The sequence below is a fragment of the Dichomitus squalens genome, assembly GCF_000275845.1.
Source record: "Dichomitus squalens LYAD-421 SS1 unplaced genomic scaffold DICSQscaffold_2, whole genome shotgun sequence".
In the NCBI taxonomy this organism is placed as follows: domain Eukaryota; kingdom Fungi; phylum Basidiomycota; class Agaricomycetes; order Polyporales; family Polyporaceae; genus Dichomitus; species Dichomitus squalens.
The window spans coordinates 564,844-590,563 of NW_006766884.1; the positions used below are offsets into that span (position 1 = coordinate 564,844).

Below are 25,720 nucleotides of genomic sequence, written 5' to 3' on the forward strand. Positions count from 1 at the left end.
CCCCTCGCTATGCAGTCTTGCCTTGGCTGTCCACATACTTTGTCATCCTGCGTTCTAACATCCACAGCGCGATCATGAGCCCGGTGCTATCATGCGCTACGCTGGTTAACGCCAGCGATGCCAAGGTTTTCCGGTAGCATCAAATACCTTCCATTATAGTTGGTAAAAGCCGGACCAACTCACACACTGTGCCACGCTAGCCTCCGTGTAGGGTGTAATTCGCTCCGGTACGTCCTCAATTCTTTGACTCTGCTCCGTTGTTCGACACTTTATTACATACTTCTAGCACTCAGATACGGGCCTCATCGGGAGCTCATCGGACTGTCGATAATGCTCTGCATTGACACGCTCGCTGCAGTTTATCTCGTGAAGCGAATCTTCCGGAGCTGTTTGGCTTTCCAGCACGGTCATATTATTCAGCAATGCATAGGCGATGTCGCCCAAATGGTCTGCATCGCACGGGCGTTCCTTCCGCGTGGGTGAGTCTCCAGGCTCATCGCATGATGACTGGTGTCCCTTGTACGATATCTGCCGACGTGAATGGTCGGTATTTTGCGGAATCCGGGAAGAGCCTCCTGACGAAGATCTTACCTTGTTCCCGCCGCCTCACTCCTTACGAAGCCTTTCCAAACACTGCACCTTCGGTTGGGTTCGCTTCTTGTTTGATAACATGCCAACTCACCCCGCTTCTCTAGTATAAGACCGCATTGTAATTAGAGAACTGCGTTATGCCTAACCGCTCCCGATGACACTGGTCGGACTTCGTTGTGCATCGATCTGATGTCGTTGTGCTGATACGCGCGCCTTACGGACGGTGGCCTTGTTCACCTCGTTGTTCTCGACCTTCTCTCCCGCCCGTCTCTCACGCAGACTCTCGGAATGCTGTCCCTATAACTCGCCGAATTCCTCAACGGGAGCCTCCGCAGAGATGCTTGGGAAGCGTTTGGTTCTTCGCACATGCATCGGCGTCGTTCGTAAGTCTTTCATCTTTATCAGGCCGCGTTGGCGATCGTGATGATGTATTCACGATTTCTCGTCGCTCCTCAAGCCCTTTCCTCTGAAATCCCGGCGTTTTCCGCAGCATCGGGTGCAACGCTCCGTCCCCGTCGGCATACAGATAAATCGGATATGTATAGCGTTCGATGGCCACTGAGCGTTCGGTATCACACGGCCTTCCCTCTGACACCCCTGCACTATTTGACCTTTGAGCTCCATCCGCTGCTCCGAATCGGCAGCCGGTAGCAAAATACAGACGTGATAACAAGCTGGGAGTCCTCACCCTCAAGCGTCGTGTCGCCCTGAATTTCCGCAGGCTCACCCGGAGGACTATCTGACACTGACAGTACGGTATGTACGGCTCGGTCCGTGGGCCACATCGGCCACCGCAGTCAAGCAGTCATCCCCCCCGCTCTCCCGTCAACTCTCTCTAAATCTCGTACGTACGTGCGTATACTCGCCCCTCCGTGCCTTCCGCGTGAACACAGAGAAGCACGCGCGTCTGCATCCGCCCTGACAGCCGAAGGTTACCGGCGAATCGCGCACCGCATCAGCCGCGCCGCCTGCTCGCTTCTAAGTACTGTAACAGCTACCTGTTTGCACGCCCGCGTCCTTTGCCGCCTTCCCCCCTGGCAGGCTGGTTCTGCGGCTCGATCTGCGTGGGCGTGGCCACCGGCACGGCGACGGGGCGCTGTGAGGCCCCGCCCAGAAGCCCAGCTCCATGGCACTGTGGCGTGCGCCGTGCGCGCCACGCCGAGCGCAGATGAGGTGCCCAGGTCCAATTTAGAGTGGCCATGTACAACTACAGCGCGAGACGGGCCGCCCGCACGCCGTTTGTTGTGCACGTCTCGTGCGCCGCACTGTGCGTAAGACGTAATATCCCACACACGCCGCGGCAGCGGGCCTCGATAAGGGTCACATTTGGGGCCCTTTGTTCTCACCAGTGGCCAGGGGTCTTGTCTGGAGTTGCGCGAGGGAAGCGCGGGATCTCAATGCACGGGCGGCGTGCTCGGACAATCTGACCAAGGAAGCGGAATTCTGACGGACAAGTAGGGCGTGCTTCCCGCCTCTCTATTGGCGACCTGAACCTTCGCTGAGTTGAAGCATTCTACAGAAGCCACAGCGGACGCGACAACTGGACTGACTCGGTGAAGAGCCTAGGGCAGCGTCGATCTGCCAAAAATATTCGTGTCTGCGATGCACTTTATCCGTAACGCGCCCGCGCCCGAACCACAATCCACATTTCGGGAAGGGGGGTACTGCGGACCTGATGAGAGCTGAAACGGGATGGAGTATATTAACAACAGATATTAGCCCACGCTACTATTAGGAGACGATGCATTCGACCAAGAAACATAGAGCAGACATGTACGACTGGGGAACATGCCAGTGCTATGAGGCCGCATCCTTGTTCAGTCGGGAAAGATCTTCCTTGATCACCTCATCTATATTCCGGATGGTCTCGCCCCGGATAACCTTTTGCACCTCCTCGGCGTCCAAGGTCTCGTGTTCTACCAGGGCGTTGGCGAGCTGTCAGGACCCGATTCAAGAAGCGCAGCAACGGGTCATCTTCACGTCAGCACATGCGTCTAGAGATTCGCGGGAAAGGATGAGGTACGCACACGGTGGAGCTCGTCCGCTTTTGACTTCAGGAGCGCGGTCACCCGTGACTCTCCCGCTATCAGTAGGCTATCGCACCATAAGGGCGTCAAGGACACAATCAGTCAGCCGAAGTACGCGTTGGCCCCCGTATACCCCGCCACGGCCCTCCCAAAGAGCGACATATAGCGGTGCACCGCGAATAGTATGGGAGGGCGAGCGGGGACTCGGGGCAGACCACATGGAGAATTTACGTACCTGCGGACTTCGTCTTCTATCTCGTCCTTCTTTTTGGGACTAATCGTGTCTTCTCTATCGCTGAGGTAAACGGGACCAATCTTGTGGGAATAACCCCAGTTCTATGGCGGCGCAAGAGGAATATGAGAACCCGCCCAGTCCCCGGCAATATCACGAGGGGGGGCATATTGTCATTTACCTTAACCATGGCTCGAGCAGTCCTTGTAGCGTGCTGCAAGTCCGAGGACGCACCACTAGTCACGTTCTCGGTGCCGTAAACTGGACGTAGAGAAGGCAATTGGAAGTACCGGTTAGCCATGAGAGACATGAGAGACATGCCAGGGAGACAACGAACTGAGTTCCTCGGCGACTCGCCCACCCATGCATACGTCGATCTCGGCGAGGTACTCTTTCAGGGATACCGAGTATCTGTCATCCTTGGGCAATTGACTTGTCTGCAGTCATCGACGGAAATTGTAAGTGCTTGTCCACCAGTGAGATGTCATATAACGTACAATGCCCAACGCATGACCGCGGGGAACACAGGTAACCTTGTGCAACGGCATGGCACCTTCGGTATAGAGCGCCACTAGTGCATGTCCACCCTACGGCCACAGAGATCAAAAGGCTGGATGATGAGTGTGATGAAACCAGGGACACCGACCTCATGGTATGCAGTCATTTTCTTGACTTCCTCACTAATGAATGTCGTCTTCCGCTCTGCTCCCATTATGATGCGATCCTATCGGGCGCGTCAGGGTTCGAGAGCTCGTCAGACGACGACTGGACGGATGTAGAAGCTACATACCTTTGCCCACTCAAAGTGGGTGAGGTTTACGGACTGTGCGCCTTCTCGGGCGGCCTTGACCGCAGCCTGGCTGAAGGGTCACATAAACTTCAGCGGCGGCCGCGCGCAGTCGATAGGTACACTCACTTGACTAGGTTCTGCAAATCAGCGCCAGAGAACCCAACGGTCCCACGTGCGAGGATCATGGCGTCGACCTCTGTGAACAACCGTGGGTCGTGTGAATGATCGGCGAATGGGTTTGCCAACAGATCAAACCTACCTGGCGCAGCGGTCACGTTCTTCATGTGATGTTGCAAGATCTGAACACGGCCTCGAACATCGGGGAGAGGGACGGCTACATGCTTGTCGAAGCGACCGGGGCGCACAAGAGCCCTGACGACGTCATACAGTCAGGCACTGGCAAATTGTGATGTGGATAGCAAATAAACTTACGGATCCAGAGATTCTGGGAAGTTAGTGGCGGCGATGACGATGATACCCTCGTTCTGCAGGAAGCCGTCCATCTCGACGAGGAGCTGATTGAGCGTTTGCTTCATGTAGTGTTGATCGCGACTAGATCGCTTGCCGCCGATAGCGTCGAGTTCGTCGATGAAAATGATAGCTGGTTGCTTCTTCCGCGCAGTAGCAAAGAGGTCCCGTACCCGCTTGGCTCCAACGCCGACGAACATCTCGTCAAACTCAGACCTGATCAGACCGCTTAGTCAAGAAGCGAGTTCCAGGTAAGGGCGAGCAATGCGATATCGTACCCGGACGCAAAAAGGAACGGCACGCCAGCCTCTCCGGCAACGGCGCGTGCCAGCATCGTCTTACCCGTTCCAGGAGGTCCGGTGAGCAGAACGCCCTTGGGAAGCTTCCCGCCAAGAGTGCCAAACGACGTGGGGTCCTTCAAGAATTCGACAATTTCTTGAAGTTCCTGAGAAGCGCAGTGGCAAATTAGGGTAAATGAAGGACCGAGGTGTGGGTCTACTTACAGCCTTGGCCTCATCGACGCCATGTACGTCGCTGAACTTGTACGTCTTGGCCTGGATGGGTTCAAACTCGGCTTGACGAGGTCCCGCCTTGAGCAGGCCAGAATTCTCGACCCAGATTGACAACACCACGAGGACGACTAACCGCAATGCTTTAGAAAGGGAATGATTGTGCAACTAACAGACAACTTACAGAATGCCACGAGACCGGCTGACACAACGAATCGGATGAGGCGAAGGAAGACGGTGCCTCGTGCTGTTGAGGTAATAATCACATCAGCAAACGTATCCGAGCAATATGACAGAGGTTAATCGGCATGTCAGTCGGAAGGCCGGCTGCTGACTGCAGCGACAGGTGCGACGCAGACTTGTCGGCCTGAGTCTGAGATGAGCAGCTTATGTGACGCGACGGCCAATAAATGGAGCAGCCGTTGACTGAGGCATCGAAGACCGACATGAGGGAGACGGCGAAACCATCCCGTCCAATACACGTTCATGCGCGTAAACGATATGGCGATGAAGCACGGACCTTACGAGACGAAAATAACTTACGTTCGTTGAGAGTCACTACAATGGGGTTCCCAGGGACCCCAGCACCGCGACCAAGAGCAGCTCCAAGCGCATCGAAGTCCGTGTGTACCGACCGCGCCACTGTGGCCTGTCCAGCCAGAACCTCCTGGGCGGCTTGCTGACTAGGCGAGACAGTTGAGGACAATGCCGACGAGGATGGAGAGGTGACAGTAGGCTGAGATGCCGCCGCATTCACATCAACAGATGCTGATGTCGCCGATACATGAGAGGAGGCATCGGATGCAGTGGCAGTAACGGTCGCCGAAGAGGAAGCAGTCAAGAGAGCGTCTCTTCTCCGAACAGCAGACGATATTGATGATTCCAGGCCGAGGTCGCGTAACGCAGTGAGATAAAGCTTGAATGCTGTGTCTGACCGAAGGAGGGGGTGTGAGGGATGCTGTGAAGCATTAGCAGACGCGTCGGGTATTCCTGCGGAGGTGCTCACGAATTCGCATGTCCTCTCCCATCGCGCCACTACCGTGTTCAGACCTGGCTTCACCTTGGTGTTGACTAACGCCTCAAACAGAGCAACCTGTTTCTCCACATCCTCTGGGTGTGCGTCCGCCTCAGCCTCAAGCTTGGAGACACTGGCTACAACCGCTGGTGGAGGGACACCGCTAGGTTTCCGGAAGAGAGACGCAAGAGACAGCAGTCGGGACTGGACGAGTACCGGAGCCGGAGGAAGACGTCTTTGAGACAACAAAACCGCGGATATGGACGAAGGATGAGATGGGAGACTTGATAGTGAGCGGAATGGCGGGAGGGAGTGTCGGGGTGTGCGGATGGCGGATACTTGGGGACGACATGCGCCCAGCCTTAAGAACTGTGCATTGGCACAATATCAGTCATATTCTACGGCATCGTGCAGGCAAGGCACTCACTATAGACATCGACATCGTCGACGCCGACGCCGTACGACGTATGGACACCAGGGAAGTGGATCGAAGCCAGGCTCGTAGTGACGGTGGCAGCAAGCAAGCTCTCACGGCACGTGCATTACGCAAGCTCCAGGCGCTATGGGGGGCGCTTCATATTCGCCCGGCACGAAGTTCCTCTGCTGCTGATAACCATGTAGGTTCTACTCATCAAGGAGCGAAGAACTGATCATAAGATGTACTGCGCTGTATACTCCTTGCGTTCGTTTTGCACGGGTACTCATAAGGCTGCTCCTTTTTCTGAACGCGTCTCCGATTGTCATCAGAAAGCCCCATATGACGATCCTGTTTCTCGACTGATGGGACTCCCAGGTGCAACAGATGCGGCAGCCATTTTGCATGTACACGAATACATATACAAAAAGATACATCCACAAGAAGACGAAGGTACTGGTACACTGGCGCAAATATTTGGACGTTGTTGCGCGCTACCAGATGCTCTGCTGCGTCGAATGACGTACTTAGACGCGTATCCCACACGGAGCTACCAGCTTCTCCACTATAAGCTCAGCACATGGCCCCAATGCTTGCCGTATATGCTCTCCTTATCACCCATGCGTTCTCCGTGTACCCATGGCAGACAAGATCGACCTAACTGAGGTAACTACTCCCAAGGAGCTCAGTGACGAGCAATGTACAGCTGTGTTGGAGCGTCTCACCCGCAAGCTCGCGGGCTTCCGGAATCAGGCAGAGATGTACGCTACAGCAGAGTCCTGGGCGGTCCACAACACCGACTCGTCTCAGACTCAAAGAGACTTCGTGTTCGCCTTAGATGCCTGGTCTCAGGATACGCTCAAGAACGTCTGGCTCGCCTGTCGCGAACCTGGCAAAGGCACGTCTGTACGGTCTCGTATCTAGCCCGATCCGACCTAACATCCCAATATACTTCTGCAGGTCAAGACCCTCCCCAGTTGGACCCCTACTCCGACACGTCAACGGCCGGCCTCCCACCACTCCCACCCTCAGAACAGCTCGTGCCTCTCTTGAACACCGTGCTCCTCCTGCACGTCACCGCCGACAAAGAGTACTCGAGCCGTACTCGCACCTTCCTCTTCTCCATCGCCCCGGTCGACGAGAAGTCCGTGGCGAGGACGCTCAAGAATCCCACAAGGGCGATCGAGGAGGCGGAGAAGAAGACCAACGCTGCGCGCGAGGAGCATTCCCGCAGGAGCAGGATTATGCGATACGCCGGCATCGGTGCTGGAGCTATCGCAGGAGGCACCATCATCGGCCTAACAGGCGGCCTCGCTGCCCCAGCCATCGGCGCAGGAGTCAGCTCGATCCTTGGTTGGATGGGTGTCGGCGGTACTGCCGTGGGGCTGCTCGCGACGGGTCTCGCTGGCTCCTCCGTCGTCTGCGGGGCGGTGTTTGGGGCCTATGGATCGAAGGAGTCAGCAAGAGTCATCAGCCAGTATACGAGGGACGTGCAAGACCTCGCTATCAAACCCGTACACGAACCCAGAGAAACAATGGCCGCTCGCCTATGTGTCACTGGCTGGCTCGACAATACAGAGGATGTAACGGCGCCATGGACTGTATTCAAGGGGGATGACACTTTTGCATTGCAATGGGCAAGCAATCTCATCCTCCCGCAAACCCTCAGCTCGGCTGACTCCCATACTCAGGAAGTAGAAGCCCTGGAGAAGCTCTCTAAGGCTCTCTACGACCTCATGAAGACGCAAGCATTACAGTACATCAAGGGACAGATCATCAGGCGAACCGTCCTCGCCGGCCTTTGGAGCGCGCTCTCCCCCACAGCCTGGACCAAAGCCGCTAAGATCATAGGTAATGTCATGGCGCTGCCCCCGAACTCTCACTAACCCATCACTAACTCGACTACCAGACAACCCTTGGGTGACAGCCAGGAACCTCGCTGAGCGCACCGGCAAAGTCCTCGGGGACCTCCTCGCCCAACGCGTCATCGGGAGCCGCCCCATAACCCTCGTCGGGTACTCCTTGGGCTCCCTCGTCATCTTCGAAGCGCTACAGTACCTCGCCTCTCTGCCTCCGGCGCAGACACTCGGCCTGATTAAAGACGTCTACCTCTTCGGCAGCCCGATCTCGACCAGCGCCGCGCAGTGGGCTGCAGTGCGCCGTGTCGTTTCCGGCCGGCTAGTCAACGGCTACGGCAAGAACGACTACGTGCTCGCGGTGCTCGCGAGGGCGTCGGGGATGAGCTGGCACGTCGCCGGGCTTACGCCGGTGGAGCTGCAGGGCGTGGAGAACGTCGCCTGCGACGAGGTGGACGGGCACCTCAAGTGGCGAGGGATGATCGGACAGTGTCTCGCGAAGTGCAGCGCATATGGCGTCGATCAGGAAGAGGTCAAGAAGCAGCTCGAGGACAAGGCTGCGAAGATAAGCAAAGAGACGGACATGGACGAGAAGGAGGCGACAGAGGCGGTCCAGGCGGGACCTGGGACGGATTTAGAATCCGGGGAAGACAACTCGAAGCCGTCGGCGTCGGCGTCCGTGTAAGATAATGGGTCAAGTAGTCGCACTGGTCGGATATGGGTTTGTGCATCACACTTCGCAGGAACAGCGACATCCTTCAATGTTCAATGATTTATCGATAGCGATGAGTAACGTCCATGAAGCTCGACTAATTGCTAATGTAGTAGTCCGTGACGAGCAAAGTCATATACACAGCGTGCAAGAGCGAAATCCGCTCATCATCGTAGCAATCCCGCAAGAGCACCAAGGTCGTCAATGTTGATGCCAAGACTCTTGAGCAGACCCTGCGTGACACTTCTCTCAATGTATGCACACAGAAGAGTGTCATTTATAACGCACCTCAAACTGTGATGCATCGCTACCCAGGGGACACGCGAAGGAAGCCTTCTGCGTGATCGTCGTGGTGAAGGGGACCAGCATAACCTTGACTCCCACCTGGGGATGGGGATTATTCCACATCAGTAAAGCAGATGTACCCCTGCCGTAGTCAATCATACGCTACCTTGATGTCAATAGTCACTGTGATGTCGGAAGCCGCGGTGTTTGGGTCAATACCACAATGCTTGGCCAAGTCGGTAATGACAGCGCCATTGGGGTCAGACGCGGCTTCATAGTCGATAGTGACAGGGAAGGTGAAATTCGTCTGAGTGTGGTCCTTGAATTGGATGTTCGTCATGTGCCCCGACCCTATCTGGGTGTTGTTGATGGGGTATATAACCTAAGGCGTACGACGTCAGCAGAAGCCGGAGACTGCGCATGTATGAGAAACCCACGGTAGCGTCAAGCTTGTACAGCTCTACGGTGAAGTAGTTCGGGTTGTTGACGCTGTCACATCTGTCAGTACGGAGGCAGCTACGCCCGGAAGGAAGACACATACCTGATGTCGACGGGCAATGCGATACTGATGCTGCTGCTGTTGATGGCAAAGGAGTTCACATCGACGGTGGGCTGGCCGACTATGATGTTAGGTGGGCGGAGCCACTGGATTGTATGAGCATATGAGCCCTGATCGGCGTACGGGACCAAGGGAGAGACTCACTAGTGCGAGAGAGAGCACAATGCTGATCAAGAGGAAGAGGAAGATCATGAGCGTGCAGCAGAAGAACCTGCCGAAGCAGCCAAGTCGAGAGCCCTTCGTCCACAAGTTCCCCTGGTAGTCCTTCCGCCACCGCCGCACGTTACCGGGAGTCCTGAAGCCACAGAGTGAAATGATCAACGAAGATCTGCGTATTGATATGCGACAGACGTACTTCTCGCCTATAGGTGCAGGCACGACATCATCATCGAATCCACTCCTCGGAGTCTCCTTTGCATGTCCCGTGTAGTCGTATGTCGGTTCAGCATACTCCCGCGCAGGCTCAGTGTATCCATGCTGTTGTTGGACCTCGTACGGATTGAAGGGCGCATCCTGATACTGCTGTTGGCCGTACTGGCCGTGCGCGTAGGGATCGTTGTATGACATCACGAACGCTGATTATGGAGGACCTCTTCGTTATAGGTGTGGTCGTGGATGCAGATAGACGGATGGACTAAAGAGGTTTAAAGGTAGAGCAAGCACACAAGAGGTATTGGGGGAGGCGCGGCCTGCGCGATGAGGGATGGGGTGGAGTGGTAATATTGCTGCGGTGCGACACTTGCAGCTGAGGCTGCGGACAGCCCTGACGCAGCCGCCCTTGCCGACATCCGCCAGTCCACTGTGAGAAGGAATGTGTGTAACAATTGTTCAGGGCGCCATTCCGGCAGCGGTACCAGCTGGCTTGCGCATCGCTCCTGAGAATGGCGAGTCGCTTGATCTCACAGGTTTGCAAACCAGGGATGTGCGGGTCGACGCAACCGTTGACCAGGTTTACAGGTATAGTAAACCCGTCGACATGTCGACAAGGTGAACGGTACACTTTCGCACGCTCACGCGCCTGTCGGCGACCCAGCAACTTCGACGTTTTCACCCGTTCGTCTCAGCGCCTAATTCACCCGTCTGCTCGTCCTCCCCGCGGTCTGAGTTGTCGAACTCTCCCCACTCATCCGTTTGACATCAAACATTGCACAACAGTTTCCCAAGCATCTCTGCTATCTGTAAATAATCTCAAATCAGCGCTCCGATCCCTACAACTGTATCACCAACCCACTTTCTTCCACCTACCCTCTCATCTACTCTCGCCGCTCCCCTTTGTCAGTGCAGCAACTATGTATCATATTCCAAGTACTGCACTAGTGAATGCATCTGGCTGGTTCCCCCATGCGCCATCTATTGTCTCCGAAGTCTCTGTAGCGGGCTCTCCATCGGCATCCATGTCCAATATATTCCATACCTCGAGCTCTTCATCTAATGATGCCGTCATGTCGGAATCTTCCCTCCGTTTCTGCCAGTAATGACATGAGAAGTAGAAGAGCGATTCGAGCTTGATTTTGATAACAGAAGGAAAGATCGGGTCGTCCTCTGAATCAGTATCCTCGGACTGATGCTGCCTTACAAGGTCACCGAAGGCTCCATGTGACGCAGTACCTCGCAGGGAACCTGTACATGATGTTGAGCCTGTGATCACCGTGAGATATATACAGACTCTATTACTAATCTTGCTACCTACCTTCGAGAGATTGGAGATGAGTAGCCTCGCTTTCAGCCGAGTTTTGCACTAGTGGTACCGTTGTGCGATCCCCGAAGTGACGCTTGAGGCGTACCTTGACATATTGTTGCGGATATTCTCGTCGCGCAGATGCAAACGAAGCTCTGCAAGGTTCATGAGGGTGGGCAGACCAAGCCGCGTTCGGAGGTCTGTCATGATTAATCCGAGTGCACTGAAAAGAATCCTCACGCTGTTCATTTGCAACACGGCGCTGGAAGCAAGGTTTGCACCAAACCTCAACCTTATCACCGTAGAGAGCCTTCGCGTCGTTCTCGATGTAGCCTGGGTGGTCATAGAAGTGCGTCCGGTACCAGCCTCGCCGGCTGAGGAATGCTGAGTTAGTGGTCTGACGAGCCTCAGTATATGCAGGCATTATGGAGAGAGGCAAAAGATGAACATTGGCTACAATATCTACACAGGTACATGAAGGAGCAAGCAAGCTAAGACATATCGATGAAACGAGTGCGAGACTTGCTGCAATATGAGAGAGACGTCCCAATTTGTCAATTGGATGCGTGCGCGATAGGGCATCCTCCAATCATATCACGTCCATGGGCGTCAGAGTCAGGTGATGGTTCTGCGGGAAAGTTAACGTCGACTTTTGTGCACAAGATGACATCGTCATCTGTTGACAAGTCGACGACAGTCGACGTCGACCGGATGTCTACCGGCACATCGCTGTTGCAAACTTTGAAACGGTCAAGGTCGGCCGAGAGCTACATAGAGAGCTTGACTCGAAGCGCCCAATATTGTCGACGCTGGGCTGAGTGTCTAAAATAAGCTTCAAACGGGGAAATATGCGGATTACGCTGGCTATATGCGCATAGATTGTTGGGAAGTCATTGTCCATTACAACGTACTAACATGAGGAGCTCCAGTCAACATCGGCTTCCAAAGACGTATCATTGACCACAGAGGAGCACCTAGGACAAGCCGCCGCTAGCTCCAGGAACGAACGGCGCTCGCTGACCACCAGACCTAGACGTCGTCAAAGAAGGTGACCTGAATGCTTGACTTGTCGAGCCAGAAGTTGCCATGTTACCAGAACCAGAACCATGGACTGAAGGACGTTGCGCGCCAGAGGGGACGAAGCGTTGCGTGTGCGATTGAGACCCAAACTGAGTGCCAGGGAGGAACATGCGAGGTGTCGCCGGCTGCGCATTGCTCGCCGCTCTGCTCGGAGTTGTTGGTATAAAGCGTTGACTGGAGCTGGACGATGCTTTCGGAGTGGGCGGGGGAAGAAAGGACGGTTGTCGCGACGGTGCTCGCGATGCATCATCGAGCCGTGCAGCCGGTATCTGCGCTCTGGTACTGGAGCTCCAGTTTCCTGGAGGGGGAGGTGGAGGCATAGCTTGCTGATCGTACTTAACAGTTGCTTCTTCTCGTGCCTGCACACGTCTGCTAGATCCAGACTGGAGATGAGAAAGCACAGGTGGTGCCATCGTGCTCTGGCCCTGGGCACTAGTTGGAGCAGCATAAGCATATTGCCTATGCTCAACGTGGGTTAGGGACGCGGTTGTATGATGCTTTAGCAGAAAGGTTTACGCAAGGTTTCGTTGGGATCCAGAAGGCTCACGCGACTGATGGGTCTGACGGGAGTTGAAGGAGGGTTGATGATGGCTTGGGGGAAGAGTCAAGCGATTCGGACCGACTGGTGTCGGTAAGGAAGCTATAGAGCGAGGGCTAGATGTCCTCTGTCCAGCATATCGACTGACATAATGACATAAGTAATCGGATGTACTGCGTAAATTGTGAGACTCACCCCTCGTCGTCTGCACGCCGTCTCTTGCCGCTTTCTATCATGTCTCCGGGCTCTCCTCCCAAGCCTCGTAGCTGTTGCGCAAGATGCTGGTTCTCGCTGCGTAGATCATCAACTAGCCTAGAAGTGGCATATATGAGCGGGACTGAAGGGTGGGAGATATACTAGATGACGGGCGGCAGTACTTTCGGAGGCGCTTGGATTCCGTATGCTCTTCCTTGAGCCGTTCATATAATGGACGGTACTGCAGGTACTTCTTCTTGTAGAACCTGACTAGAGATGCCATCGTGTTCACTTGAAACTAGAAAGAGGTGAAGGTCTACAAGAGCAGCAAGACGCCATATCGCAGCACGTACCCTGAGAGTGTAACCCACTGCGTCAAGAGCGGCGGGTGCAGACTCGAACCAGTTAGACATCGGCGGTTCTAGCTAGAGCGATGTGAACATAGGAGAGCCAGCCGTCTGGACCGTAGGCGCACATCTCTCGACATAGCTAGGACGTGGATCCCCGTGTTGCCGCACTCGGCGCAGCTCTGGTCCGCATCTCAGAACAAAGGGAGATCAGCAAGCCTTGGCACAACACCACACCACAAGCCACAGCTTGAAGAGCTTACTAATATGGGCATTACAAGCTACATGTCCACATTCTGTGATCCAAAAAGGGATGTTGGACAAGGCACCGGACTCCTTGATGTACTCTAGACGGCATATGCCACAGCTGACGAATTCCCAGAAGTCAAATTCCGGAGGTTGGGAGATGTTCGACATGCTGCCGCTGCGTTGCCTGGAGATGCCGCTATTTTGAATTCGTCGGAGGTGGCAATGAAATCAAAACTTTGAGAGGAAGGCACCAGCAAGTGAGAAGAAAGAAGTCGAGAACTGAGGTCAAACGTGCTTCGAGGCCGCCCTTCCCGCGGCTGGGTCGCGTGCTAGACCTGTGATGGATCGCGTTTGTGACAGCGCGAATATGGGAAGCAAATCGTCACGTTACGGTTGGTGTACCACTTGGCCCTGGCAAGTGCGGCTCGCGGCTCTTGAGAGGTATATGAGATGATAGAGTTGTCTTCGCGAATACTTGAGGCACTGGCAAGGCGATATTGCGGTCAAGAAGAGTGTTCGAGCGTGTTGGTGGCCATCGGCGCGTGCTTTGGCGACGGCACCGCCCAGGACTCGACCACATGGGCGCTAGAAGCCGTCAATATCATCCTGACCTCTACCGGCGAACCGACCCCCAGATCTGACCTCTCCCCTTCTCTCGTACCCGGTCCTCTCTCCTCACAGCGTCCACTAGGACGCTGTTGCCTCTACAAGTCTGCTTAGATCATGTCACATGAACGGATGCAGCAGGAGCTACCCCTGGCCGGGTACGACCAACTCAGGCCCCTAGGAACTCCCGCAGCACGCCTGCCCACGCAAATTGTGCCGCCTATCCCCCGCGCGCCGGAGTTCCTCAGACAACCCAGCGAGCAAAGTTCTGGCCTTCACTCTCAAGTCAACGCGCTCGCAGGCCCGTCGTCTAGGCCTCAGGATGTCCCCTTGAACACCGTTTCCAAAGAGAGTCTAGAGCCTACTCTTCCGACCAGCTCCCCAATTCTTCCTGGTCCTACGCCTCCGGACGAACCCAGATCAAATCCTCCACCCCCTCGTATCACGTGCAAAGGATGGAGCGTCCCAGAGCTTTGTGGAAAGTATACCAATTTCCGCGAGGTCCGCAGAGTGAAGGCGTCAGCGCTCTCCGAGGATCCTTCGCAGGTCTTGGACGACTACGAGCGCAAGGGTGAACCGCTTATCGTAGAGGGTTTGCACCAGCACTCGAGTTGGAGAGAGGACATATTGAATATGGAGTGGTTGCTTAAGAACGCCGGCGATAAAGGTACGCTTGCTATGTCCCTTCTACGTGCTGAACAAGCGGAGACGAACGCGTGTTGCAGAGATCCATGTTCGTAACGTGCACAATCGGAAGGATTACCCGACGACCTTTGCCGAGTTCGTCCGTATGTCGCGCGACCAGGATGTGTACAACAGTCCTGGAGGTGGGTAGAGCAATCATTTCAATCCGTCGAGCACTCATTGAATACGCGTTTGTAGAGACACAGAGGCTATACTGGAAGGACGCGGACTGCCCGACCGAATGGAAGGAATGGCTTGCAGAGCTCCTTCCTGCGGAGTTGCTGCCAGGCTGCTCTAGTGATCTCCTTCGTCACCTCTATCCTTCTGTACGATCTACATCACGGATGATACGCATATGCTAAAGTCCCGCTCATTTCACAGGAAGCGGTCGAGTCGCTCATGTGCTACCTCGGCATAGGCGACACTTTCACGGCGGCGCACAAGGACCTGTGCTCCTCCTCCGGTCATAACCTCATGTGCTTCTCCGAGAATGGCGGTTCCTCGTTTTGGTTCATGACCGAATCCAACGCTGCTCCTCAGGCCGCCGAGTGGTTCCAGAAAGAACTTGGTCAGGAGCTCGATTGGGAGACGCACGTCACTACGGTCGATGAACTTGGCAAGGCCCCATTCAACGTGTACATTGCTGAGCAGAAGGTCGGAGACCTCGTTCTCGTCCCGCCGAGAAGCGTCCACCAAGTCGTTAACCAAGGCGGACTGGCGATGAAGACGAGCTGGTCCCGGATGACACTTCATGGGTTGAGAAGCGCTCTCCACCACGAATTGCCGGTGTATCGCAGGTATACAGATATGAATATGTGAATTCCCTATGATATTGACTCCCGCTTTCCAGGGTATGCCGTCCGGAGCAATACAGAGTGAAGACGATTCTGTATCGTACCATGCTTCATCACACCCAACGGCTGCAGTCCGCCGTTATGTCTATGCCGAAAGACAAACAGGAGAACGGTCAGCATATCAAGGACGGTCTCATGCTAGAGTACGGGTCCTCCAGCGAGAGCGGTAGTGATAGGGAAACGTCTACCACACCCTCGCCACAGCCGACGAACGAGGATCGCGCCAAGTCATTGCGTGACCTCATCCAGCTCTTCGACGAGGTCCTTCGGGAAGAGTACGCGTCCTGCCACAAGAAACTCAAACGCGTCATTGGTTCCAGCGATTGCTCCGGCTGGTCGGTGGCGACCGAAGCGTCCACCTCGCGTAAAATCGTGCTTGTTCCACCACGCGACGCGCGCGACCGAACCGAGAAGCATCGCGTCAGCGCGTGCAACTTCGCGTGTGACTTCTGCGGCGCGGACATCTTTCAAAGTTTCTTCGAGTGCCGGGCATGTTCGGCGGCGCCTGAGGAGTGCACGCGGCCAGGGGACGGGTTGTTAATCTGTCCTGCGTGCTATGTCGAAGGACGTAGCTGCGCCTGCGATGGGATGGAGCCCGTGCAGTGTCGGCCGCTCCAGGTCCTCATCGATGACCGCAATCGTGCGGCGGCGGTGTTGCGTGAAGTCGGTAACAATCTGAGCGGAGACGGCCTCGAGGACCTCCGACCAAGGTGTGTCGCTATAGCAAGAAGTTCATCGGCGTTTCTCACCGAACCACAGTGACCTCAAGAGACGGGACGACGTCTGCGTATTCGAGGCTGCTTGCCAGTATCAAACGCGGAAGCAGAACTACGCTGAGAAGGCACGTTTATTATCGTCGAGTGCTACAGTTGCTACGTGCATTACACTGACAATGTTCTTTACCCCGACAGATGCAGACTGAACGGTCGTGCAGGCCTGGAGGCCACGGTTCAGAGCACCCAGTGCCTGTATCTACTACCCTGCCCTGTACAACGTGCAGGATTGCACGATGTTTCCCTCACCTTCTCCGCCAGGGTACCCATGTTGCAGAAGCGATAATCGCGCACGGCAGAGGGGACACAATATATCATAGCACTCATAAAAACAACGCTGCTGCCTTCAAACGCTCCCCTCCGAAGCTTTACGGCGTCCGAGGTAGTAAGGCGAAGCATAGGCTCTTAGACGCCGCGATGAACTTCCCTCGATGCAAGCCTTTACATACCCTCACGAAGGTGGGGTTCTACGACACAGAGACCGAGATGGATTTCGAAGCGGAGGATGACGCGAAACCCGAGGTAGAACCCGAGGTCAGTGATTTCCAACGCATCCACGAGAATGAGCCTGACACATGTGCACAGTTCATCGAGGATTCGTATGCGACCACTCCTAGCTTGATGATCGGGCCACAATTATCCAGGTTGAACATCAACAGCCCCGTGATACACGCGGCATTCGATGGCGAGATGTCACCACTTCCCGAGGAGTTTATGGGCAGTCCTGCAAGACTCAACGTCTCGGCGAACAGCCCAGAGGTGTATGGGGCACCTTCGGGCGATCCATACAGGGCAGATCATGCCTTGAACGGTCAAGAGAAGCAATCACCGTTTTCGAATGGTCCCCAGGAACTCGGCACTTCGTTGAACAACCCAGAGGTCCGCCTTGATGTGTTCGGCGACCCAGAAGAGACTGTTCAGGGTCAATCGCCTTCCGTCTCTCCCACCGTGACCGCCGTCGACACCAGCTCAGAGGTTGAGGTGTCCATCATTGATCCCTCGGGCCCGCCTCGTCTACCGAAGGCCCGCCTACTAATGGCGTATGTAGAGATTTCGCAGAAGAGGTCTTCTCAGAGAAATGCAACGTCTATCTCAGAGGATACCGAAGAAGTGGAGCCCTTGCAGAAGAAGCCACGGTCTGCTCGTCAGGACGCGATAGTAGGAGGGCGCGTCGCAGGACAAGGGAGGTCGGAAAGTAGGGTCACGCCCCCAGCCATGCGTCCGGTAAGTTTGAATACACTATAACGTCTCATCTAGTCTCATCGCTCACGATGGCATAGTCTGCCAGTCACAGAACTCGGTCCAGAAGTCGTTCGGAAGACGACTACGTAGAAGGGGGCTATGGGGAAGACCTCGCATCTGCTCTGACCATGGCCCAAGGTAATAAGGCGCCGATCTTCTCTCAGTCAGACGGCAGGCACCCGTCTGGGGCTCTCCTTCGACGACCGACAACGCTCAAGCGCATTATGTCTCCCGAGTCTGACAGCGGAGCTACGGCACTATGCTCAGAGCCGAGTACCGCTCGTCCTCCGCTTCCTAACCTTTCTCCGGCGTCATCCTCTGCTACCAACCCTCCTCCCAATCCTGTTCCTCGATTACCACGGACTAAACGGTCTGCAGCCCCATCGGAAGACCCTCGCGATCGAAGCAATTCCCGGTCAACGGTCCCCGCTACGTCATCTAGTTCCAGCGCGAAGGGCCCTCGTACACAGAAGCGGAAGAGAGTCAAAGTGCCTGGCGCCCCCACTGATGAGATAGACGATCATCTAGCCACCATGCGATCGCAGCAACAGGAGGAGGGCCATCGCCACAAGAAAGCGCGTCTTGAACAGCACACAGGGAACGAAGACTTAGAGATAATCGAGATCGACGACGAACCTGTTCCAGTCAATGTACCCCGCCCTCAGGTTCTGTCGCAGTCACAGCCAGATATTTCTGACCACGGTCGTCCTCCCTCGCCTCCACGTCGTTCACCACTGCAGCACCCGCCACCTGGGCTGCGCGATCCCGCTTTGGCACCCGCCACAGCTGACCCTTCCGTTGCAGGACCTAGGTCTTCATACAACGTTCAAGCTGCTCTACAGCCCTGTGATTCCGGTCTCGCTCCCATCTCGAACACGCCCCCTCCTCTAGCTGTACTTGCAGGACCTCCTCAACTCGCCAGCGCCGGAGCTCCACCTAGACCTTTCGTTCTTGCGGATCCAATGCAATCGCAGATCGTCACCGACGACAGTTCATCTGTCCCCGACGCTAGTGCAACCGCGGACGCTTCCGCTGTACCCTTCGATCAAATCGTTGCGGACTTAGGGACCCGCGCTGATGCGTTAGCAACGTCCGTCAAGCACGCCGCGGTATACCTCGCTCGCAACACCTGGACGGAGGGGGAAAGACGTCAGCAGGTCATGCAGGTGGTTGCTGAGCTCGATCATCGGTTGACGTTTGTTGAAACCACCCAGCGGAGCGTTGACGAGCGTTGGGGGCGCGATGAGGAGATAGCGGAGCTTCGTGAGCAGCTACGTCAAGCCAAGGAAGATATGGCCGAAGTACGCCAGGAGCTTAAGAAGGAACGCGCCGAACGCGCCCATATTGCGGCAGAGGCACGCGCTCTCAAAGCTCGGCTTGATCGCTGTGTTGAAGCAGAAGACGTCGGGAATGTGGTGGAAGCTCAGATATCCCGAATGATGCCTACAATGAGGAACTCCGTGAAAGACATGGTACAACAAATCCACGACAACTATGTGACACAGCAGCTACAGCAGGCGAACTTCTTCCCAGTGCAGCATGACCAGAAACCAATGGCCTTCCCTCCACGAGATGGATTCGCATACCAACCTCCCCCGCAGGTGAACGAGTCGAGATATCAGGTGCGCTTCCAACTGACTTCGTTCACAAAAGACTTGGATGCTAACCAAAAATCAGGACCATCGTGGCCAGTCTAATCACCCACGCGGCAGGCAGCAGCATCCACGTGTGCAACTCGAGTCCTCGTTTCCCAATGGGGGCCTCTCGTCTCACCACAACCCCGGCCAGCACCACCATGGCAGCGGGGGCGGGCCTTCCGGTCACGGTGGTCAATTCAATTCCTCGGATTACTGGCAGCAGAGTGGTGATCGTTTCCGTGCCAATTCCGTCAACAACTGGTCCCGTCGCACTTTCAGTCATCCACAGGGTGATGACCGCCACTTTGGCCGCGACCACCGTCAAGGCGAGTCTTTGTTTCTCCACGGGAGTCGTTACCAGCCGGAGTCTTCTCGTGACAATGAAGGAGATCTTGGCCATCATGGGCGGCGCATCAGCGAGCACCCCTCAAGTCAGTCTCGTACATCTACCTGCAAATGATTCGACGCTGACTGCTCTTCCACAGCCCGTCCACTTCGGCACCGCTCCCCATCTACGACACGAAGTCACCACTCCGGGGACACGGACCTTGAACGGCCGTCATTCATCCGTCAGTCTGAGGATTCCCTGCACAATGGGGACAAGGCCCGCTCCATGGCATCCATCGGGTCCATCGAGGAATATACGTCAGAGAAGTCTCAACTCTCTCCTTCGGACATACAAGGAAGTTCCTTCACCCAAAAAGGTAGGCCCTTCCTACAAAACTATAGCCGGCACCATTGTTCAGTTCACGCCTATAGAGAGCTACAGCCATCTTCCGTCAGGCGACCACCTCTCCCGACGCCGTTCCCGGTCGCGGGATCGTCACCAGTCCAGCCGCCGTTCACCGTCGCGCTACCACTCGCAGCGCCCCCCTTCCCGCTATCGCTCTCAGCGTCCCCCGTCCCGCCTCTCCTCCCCACATGCCACCAGCGTCAGCGACGCTTCAAGCAAACCCAGCACTCGCGCCGGTAGTAGGCCTATCCGCCAGTAGTCGAGCCACCAGCCACTCGTCGTACTGTAGTTACCATATGCTTATCCTTGTCTGTTGCGTTTACCTCCACTAGTGCTACTATCTACGGAGGATGATTGCATGCATGTGTATTGCCAGAACTGTACTACTACTATCTGCAATTTCGCCCTAACATCGGGGCAGCCTCTGAATGTATTAGCTGATTACGCGGGAATGTATTCGTAAGCGTGAAAGGGTAGAAGAGCGCGACAGTACGCACGCGAGAGAGTGGATAGCGATGGTCATCGTATAGGTGGGACGTGGGTGGTGCGGTGAATGAGATGCATACATGGCAACTGGAGGTGTTGACGGTGAGCGAACCCAATAGACGGAGAAGTATTGCGGGCAAAGGTATCGGCCAATGACTTGAGAGGGAAGAGCCAACAGCAATGTAAACGATGGAGGTATTGAGCGAGAGACAAGGAAACACCATAAGGAAGCGACCCAATACGTAGCCAAAAATCCAGCAGAATAAACCAAGCCTATGACCAAACTGTAAGGACAGGACGGATGAGTTGTGTATGCGTAACGAGGCGTAATTGGCGTGGCAGGGCATGTTATGCGCCCATTGCTCATCCACATCGACATGTCAGGATCTTCCAGAGAGTGCTCTTAGGCGGCTCAGCCTCTTGCTGCCCATGGTGGTCATCACCGTTCGCGACGCCCACCTCGCCGCCCACCGCACGGACGTTGCTCAGGGCAGGCGGCGCAGCACCGACGCTCGACACCATTGGCGACGCACGGCCGTATGGCTGCTGGTTGGCCGAGTACTCGTACGTGTCGTAGGCAGCGTTCGCGTACGGATGTGAGCCGCCTTGGCTCAACCTGTGCTGGGCCACCGGAACGTTGACTTGCGCTTCCGCAGACATGTTCGGAGTGCCGCCGATGCCGGGCGTAAGAGCGCCTGGATGCCGTGACTTCGAACCGGCGCGGACAAGAGCCGGCGAAGGGGGGATGACGGGGTTGCCCGCCTGAGATGCGCGTCGACGATCATCGCGGTCTGCCCGGCCGGTTCGACGAGAATCGTACTGCTGCTGCGGTGTTGCCGGTGTGTTCTGTATTTGCGCGAGAATCTGGTTCCCGCCGCCCTAGAATGCCAAGACAGGCAGGCGTCAGCATAAACCGTATCGCCCTCGGGGACGTTGGACAAGAAGACACGGGGTCTGTTCGTACCATTGACGCTTCCCAGCCTCTTCCACCTGACGCAAACGGCAAATTTAGTCCCACTTCTGACACGTTCGTGGAAGTCACCATGCGCCTCACCATTCAATAGGTTCCAGTCGTAAACGCCATCTTCGACATCGCCATTGTTCTTCAGAACCTTGGCGAACAGCTCTCGGAGGAAGTCGTAATCGGGCGTCTCCTCGAAGCCCAATTTCCGCACATAGTTGAGATAAATGGCAAACTCCTCTGCGAGTAGTTGGTCTAGTCGGAAACCGAGGACAGGTGCAATAGCACGCATACACGTACCAGGGAAGCCTTCGCACAGCTCCTTGATCGGTGTGGTCTGCTTCTTCTCACCAATCTTCTCGTACTTCTGCTTGTTCGTCGCAGCCTTGAGGCCTTGCCATGGCAGGCTCCCGCGGAGGAAATACATGAAGACATGGCCGAGGGCCTCGAGATCATCCCTGCGTGATTGCTCTGGAAAAAAAATATGCTGATTCAGACATCAGGGCCATCAGCCGCAATGATGCCAAAGACGCACCGCGACCCAAGTGAGTGTTGATACTCATGTACCGCGCGGTTCCACTCAGACTCTTTCGTTCCCGGTACGGGATGTGCTGCTTCGTCTTGGGGTCTCGATATTGCTTGGCCATACCGAAATCGACGACATGGATCACTAACGATCCAGCGAGTCAATCACCACAGACATCCGAGTGCGCACGTGAAACACTGCACTCACCATTCGCATTCTTGGTGCCCGGGCGGCCGATCAAGAAGTTGTCAGGCTTGATGTCGCGGTAGATGAGGTTCTTCTCGTGGACCGTTTGTATGCGGGTCAGCTACGCACGGTAGAGGGCGGGCGGGTGCGCCACGATTAGCCTTGCGCAGTCGCATACACTCAGTTCCGGTACGCGAAAGGAGCACGCACCATCTGCCTGGCCGCCATGCACACCGTCTTTATCGAGAACTTCCTCCCGCACATATCAAAGAGGTCCTCCAAGCTCGGACCCAGGAGATCGATGACGAGGATGTTGTGGAGGCCTTCCTGACCGAAGTGGTATATCTGCGGGATGCCAGCTGCACGCCGGGGGCGCCCACGAAGAAAGGCACATTTTGAGCATGAAGCGCAGCACAACGGAATCTGGAGAGATGCTACGCACGACAGCCGGCCAGGATGCGATACGAGCGACACTCATCGCGCAGCTGAGGTGCCTCTGCTTTCCGCGGCTCCTAGAGCGGCGAACCGATAGGGCGGCAATGGCGATTCGAACGCAGCGTCGGGGGGATCACGAGAAACCGACAGGGAGGGGCGTCCGTTAGCACCGCAAACCCAGACCGCGCCAGGGTACGAATAAAGGACACATACGAATTTGATGGCGACGGTCTGCGAGTTGAGCAGATTCGTGCCTACGCAGAGTCCAGCGAAACGCAATCAGCACACATCACCTCACCCCTACGCCACGTCGCGCTGTCCCTGCGGAGCGCAGGGTGGCCCTCGCGCGCGGACACACACCTTCAAAGATAACCCCGAACGAGCCCTCGCCAATCTTCTTTCCAACACGGTAATGGGCACCGACCACGTTGTTGGATGAGGAGGAGTTATGAGACGACATGGTCGGGGGCGTCGGCGGGGCTGTGGAGGAAAGGGGGACGGGGGATGGGGGGGGGGGGAAGGAGAGGGCGTCGACCGGGGCTGGAGAGCCTGAGGACGGAGAGAGCTGCGAGCGCGACGGTGGCCTCTCGCCTCTCTCGGCACTCCCCGATTCGCTTGCCTCTTCCGGCCGTCTCCTTGGTTCACCGTCCCCTCGGCTGAGTCCAACCCCGTCACCAAGTCCACCACATGGCCCTCTCGTTGGTAGGACGCTAGAACAGAGTGGCATTGCAAGGTCATACAACAGCTATGTAGGAACTACGGACAGGCACCAAACTAAACAGATAGTACAGGGAGATCGCGGGCAATGCAACTGGTATGAATGGAAGTGGCGTTAGCGCGGCTACCATAAGTCGTGAGCAAGGGAGCAGCTGGTCCGGCGGGGTTTCAGTAAATGCAGAGGGGGGGACAGGTAGCGCCGACGGCGCCGACGAACACGTAAAGGTTGCGTAGCCGCGGGACAGGTGAAGTAAATGGAGGAGTAGGAAGCGGCCTGGCCCAGATGCCTGGGATCCAGAGGTATGCCGACCCGCGCGGTGCTCGCGGCAGCTTTTACTGTTGCCCGGCGAGCATTACGGACGTCGGCGAGTGAGATGAAGCTGATCATCGGAACTCGAAGCACGAGCTCGTGTGCTCTGGAACGTGAACGAGAGATAGCTGCTGGTACCTGGATGGGAAACAGTCTCTCAGTATCGGAAGCACACAGAGATCCGAGGACGCTACACTTACGGCTCAGAATTCTGGTGGAAGTAGAAGCCACTCATCGTTGCCACATTGGACGGGATTCCCCGCGAAGCGGACCGACCTGCTCTGCGGGCCCCCCGCGTCACGGAGATGCGTCGAGACCTGGAGGGTGTCTCGGGCTTCGTTGCATGTGTCATTGTCGGTGACGTTGCCATCTCTACGTTCTCCTCCACGGGGGACGGGAGCTGCACTGCGCCTGACTGCTGGGGATTGAAGTCCACACATACATAGTAGAATCCTGTGCAGCCAAAGCAAAATATGGTCAGATTGCAGTTCCAATGATGCCTCCTCGGAAAAGCCGATGTCATGGAAGTTTGTCCTACGCAAATGGACGTGTTTGAAAGACAGACTGGTAAGATGTCACTCACCAGCAAAGCTCGCGCCATTGATGTCCTGCACGCGGTGGTCAGGGACGAGGAACTTCTCCTTCCAGCGCATGAACACCGCGCCACGATTGAGTGCATCCTGCATCGTCAAGTGAGGCTTCTTGAGCTCATTCTTGACGTGTCGGAACGCAGGGAATCGCGCCCAATGCACCATGTCCTCCTGCTCGTTTGCTCCCCAGTTCCGCGTCAGGAAACCATACCGACTGCCGATGATTTCGGCGTCGAAGTAAGTAGTAAGCTCGGGCCAGTCGTCCGTCAGACCACGGATTCGGAGGTATCCGCACAAGTGTGAAGAGGAGAAGTCGACGTCCTGGCGGGGAGACATCGGTCAAGACTCTGAATGAGTCGGGTAAATGGTTGGATGTACGCACCACGATAGTGACGTTGACGTCGTAGCTATTCCTGCCACTCTTCTGCGTTCCCTGGAAAGTGGCGCCGGGGTATAGGCAGTGGTGACCTTGCGAACGCACTCGCAGGCGGGTGATATCCAACAGCGGGTCCAGACCAGATGAGGATGATGCATGAGAACGTTGGCGGTAGCCTGTTTGCGACGCGGAGGCTAGCTCGGCGCGCCGTATGGTAGGCGTCTGTGACGAAGAGGGGGGATTGCTCGTATCGATTGGGGCAAGAGTCGGGCGGGTCAGAATGGGGGAATTGAGGGTGGAGGAGGGAGGTCGAGGGGATCGAGGGATAACAGTGGCAGGTCCAGAAGAGCTTGTTGAAAGCTCGGTCGCGAGCGCAGCTACAGTCGAGGCGCGCGGAGCCGCGGCAGGGACCTCCATCACTATATCCTGTGGCGACGGACAATGTTCAATAGTCGGGGGACTCGGCGAGACGGCGGAAGGGGCAAGCTCGTGGACCTGCTGTGGTGCCTCATTGCCTGCAGGCTGCAGTGATGCGGCACGGCGCAAGAGTTCCCTCTCCACTTCGGCAAACAGACCTTCCCGGGCGGGGGGTGCAAGTGGAATGCGACACGAGGCGCATACAGGGCTGGCCTCCAAGCTTACGGCGTCGTTTGTGTCATGTCCGTGAAGAGAGAAGGGTGTGCTGGCCGCTTCGGCGGTAAGAGGACAGCGGCAGGCGAGACAAAGCTTGACCTGTGACTGTTGAGGGTCTGGCTGGGGAGGGTCGTGTAGAGAGGTCGTAGCATGTTCGGCAGGCATTGTAAAGTGGGATGGCAGGAGACAGGAGGGTCGCTGGCGGGGCGGAGAGGAGGTGGGAGAGGAGAAGAGAGAAGTGGAGAGTGTGGGAGGGGGCCGTCGCTTCTGACTGAACACCCTCTTCAGCAATCGCCAGTCACTCCCTCACGCGGCAATCAGCCCCCTCCGACTCTTCTTACGCTCACGACGAATCTACAACACAATCATTCCTTGGATTCGCAGCCAGAGGCACCGGTCGCGCGTCCAGGCCTCCGTTCCCCGCA

General features: G+C 56.1%; 7 protein-coding genes across 7 annotated transcripts; 2 read left to right on the forward strand and 5 right to left on the reverse strand.

Annotated features, from left to right (window-relative positions):
• Positions 1-2,272: 2,272 nt before the first annotated feature.
• DICSQDRAFT_97340 (ATP-dependent metallopeptidase Hfl) lies at positions 2,273-6,149 on the reverse strand. The gene is made up of 17 exons (XM_007361029.1): positions 6,060-6,149; positions 5,624-6,001; positions 5,161-5,575; positions 4,802-4,864; positions 4,612-4,748; positions 4,387-4,553; positions 4,073-4,324; positions 3,900-4,012; positions 3,767-3,836; positions 3,641-3,710; positions 3,497-3,574; positions 3,348-3,437; positions 3,188-3,287; positions 3,032-3,111; positions 2,854-2,954; positions 2,619-2,685; positions 2,273-2,526 (listed from the first exon to the last, which is right to left on the reverse strand). The coding sequence occupies exons 1-17, from the start codon at positions 6,072-6,074 to the stop codon at positions 2,389-2,391; spliced, it is 2,334 nt and encodes a 777-aa protein (XP_007361091.1). The 5' UTR covers positions 6,075-6,149; the 3' UTR covers positions 2,273-2,388.
• Positions 6,150-6,686: 537 nt separating this feature from the next.
• On the forward strand, positions 6,687-8,588 carry DICSQDRAFT_143198 (uncharacterized protein; the record flags this gene model as incomplete). The annotated part of the gene is made up of 4 exons (XM_007361030.1): positions 6,687-6,945; positions 7,008-7,684; positions 7,739-7,898; positions 7,957-8,588. 4 exons carry the CDS (start codon positions 6,687-6,689, stop codon positions 8,586-8,588), a joined length of 1,728 nt encoding a protein of 575 aa, XP_007361092.1.
• A 194-nt stretch (positions 8,589-8,782) lies between these two features.
• DICSQDRAFT_50028 (uncharacterized protein) lies at positions 8,783-10,026 on the reverse strand (the record flags this gene model as incomplete). Its single annotated transcript, XM_007361031.1, has 7 exons — positions 8,783-8,858; positions 8,911-8,999; positions 9,067-9,282; positions 9,338-9,389; positions 9,436-9,545; positions 9,604-9,754; positions 9,815-10,026. 7 exons carry the CDS (start codon positions 10,024-10,026, stop codon positions 8,783-8,785), a joined length of 906 nt encoding a protein of 301 aa, XP_007361093.1.
• Positions 10,027-12,729: 2,703 nt separating this feature from the next.
• DICSQDRAFT_49813 (uncharacterized protein) lies at positions 12,730-13,714 on the reverse strand (the record flags this gene model as incomplete). Its single annotated transcript, XM_007361032.1, has 6 exons — positions 12,730-12,898; positions 12,951-13,067; positions 13,133-13,248; positions 13,304-13,375; positions 13,426-13,490; positions 13,561-13,714. The coding sequence occupies 6 exons, from the start codon at positions 13,712-13,714 to the stop codon at positions 12,730-12,732; spliced, it is 693 nt and encodes a 230-aa protein (XP_007361094.1).
• A 570-nt stretch (positions 13,715-14,284) lies between these two features.
• DICSQDRAFT_50077 (uncharacterized protein) lies at positions 14,285-16,452 on the forward strand (the record flags this gene model as incomplete). The annotated part of the gene is made up of 6 exons (XM_007361033.1): positions 14,285-14,819; positions 14,878-14,979; positions 15,035-15,162; positions 15,218-15,633; positions 15,687-15,773; positions 15,867-16,452. 6 exons carry the CDS (start codon positions 14,285-14,287, stop codon positions 16,450-16,452), a joined length of 1,854 nt encoding a protein of 617 aa, XP_007361095.1.
• A 4,011-nt stretch (positions 16,453-20,463) lies between these two features.
• Positions 20,464-23,141, reverse strand: DICSQDRAFT_132032 (CK1/CK1/CK1-G protein kinase). Its single transcript, XM_007361034.1, has 10 exons — positions 23,030-23,141; positions 22,883-22,923; positions 22,677-22,746; positions 22,445-22,593; positions 22,256-22,355; positions 22,058-22,192; positions 21,823-21,993; positions 21,616-21,762; positions 21,526-21,551; positions 20,464-21,440 (listed from the first exon to the last, which is right to left on the reverse strand). The coding sequence occupies exons 1-10, from the start codon at positions 23,127-23,129 to the stop codon at positions 20,925-20,927; spliced, it is 1,455 nt and encodes a 484-aa protein (XP_007361096.1). The 5' UTR covers positions 23,130-23,141; the 3' UTR covers positions 20,464-20,924.
• Positions 23,142-23,383: 242 nt separating this feature from the next.
• On the reverse strand, positions 23,384-25,462 carry DICSQDRAFT_77664 (uncharacterized protein; the record flags this gene model as incomplete). The annotated part of the gene is made up of 4 exons (XM_007361035.1): positions 23,384-23,834; positions 23,897-24,149; positions 24,280-24,607; positions 24,669-25,462. Coding segments are annotated over 4 exons (1,439 nt in total), but the record flags the coding sequence as incomplete, so codon positions are not given.
• Between the last annotated feature and the right edge of the window lie 258 nt (positions 25,463-25,720).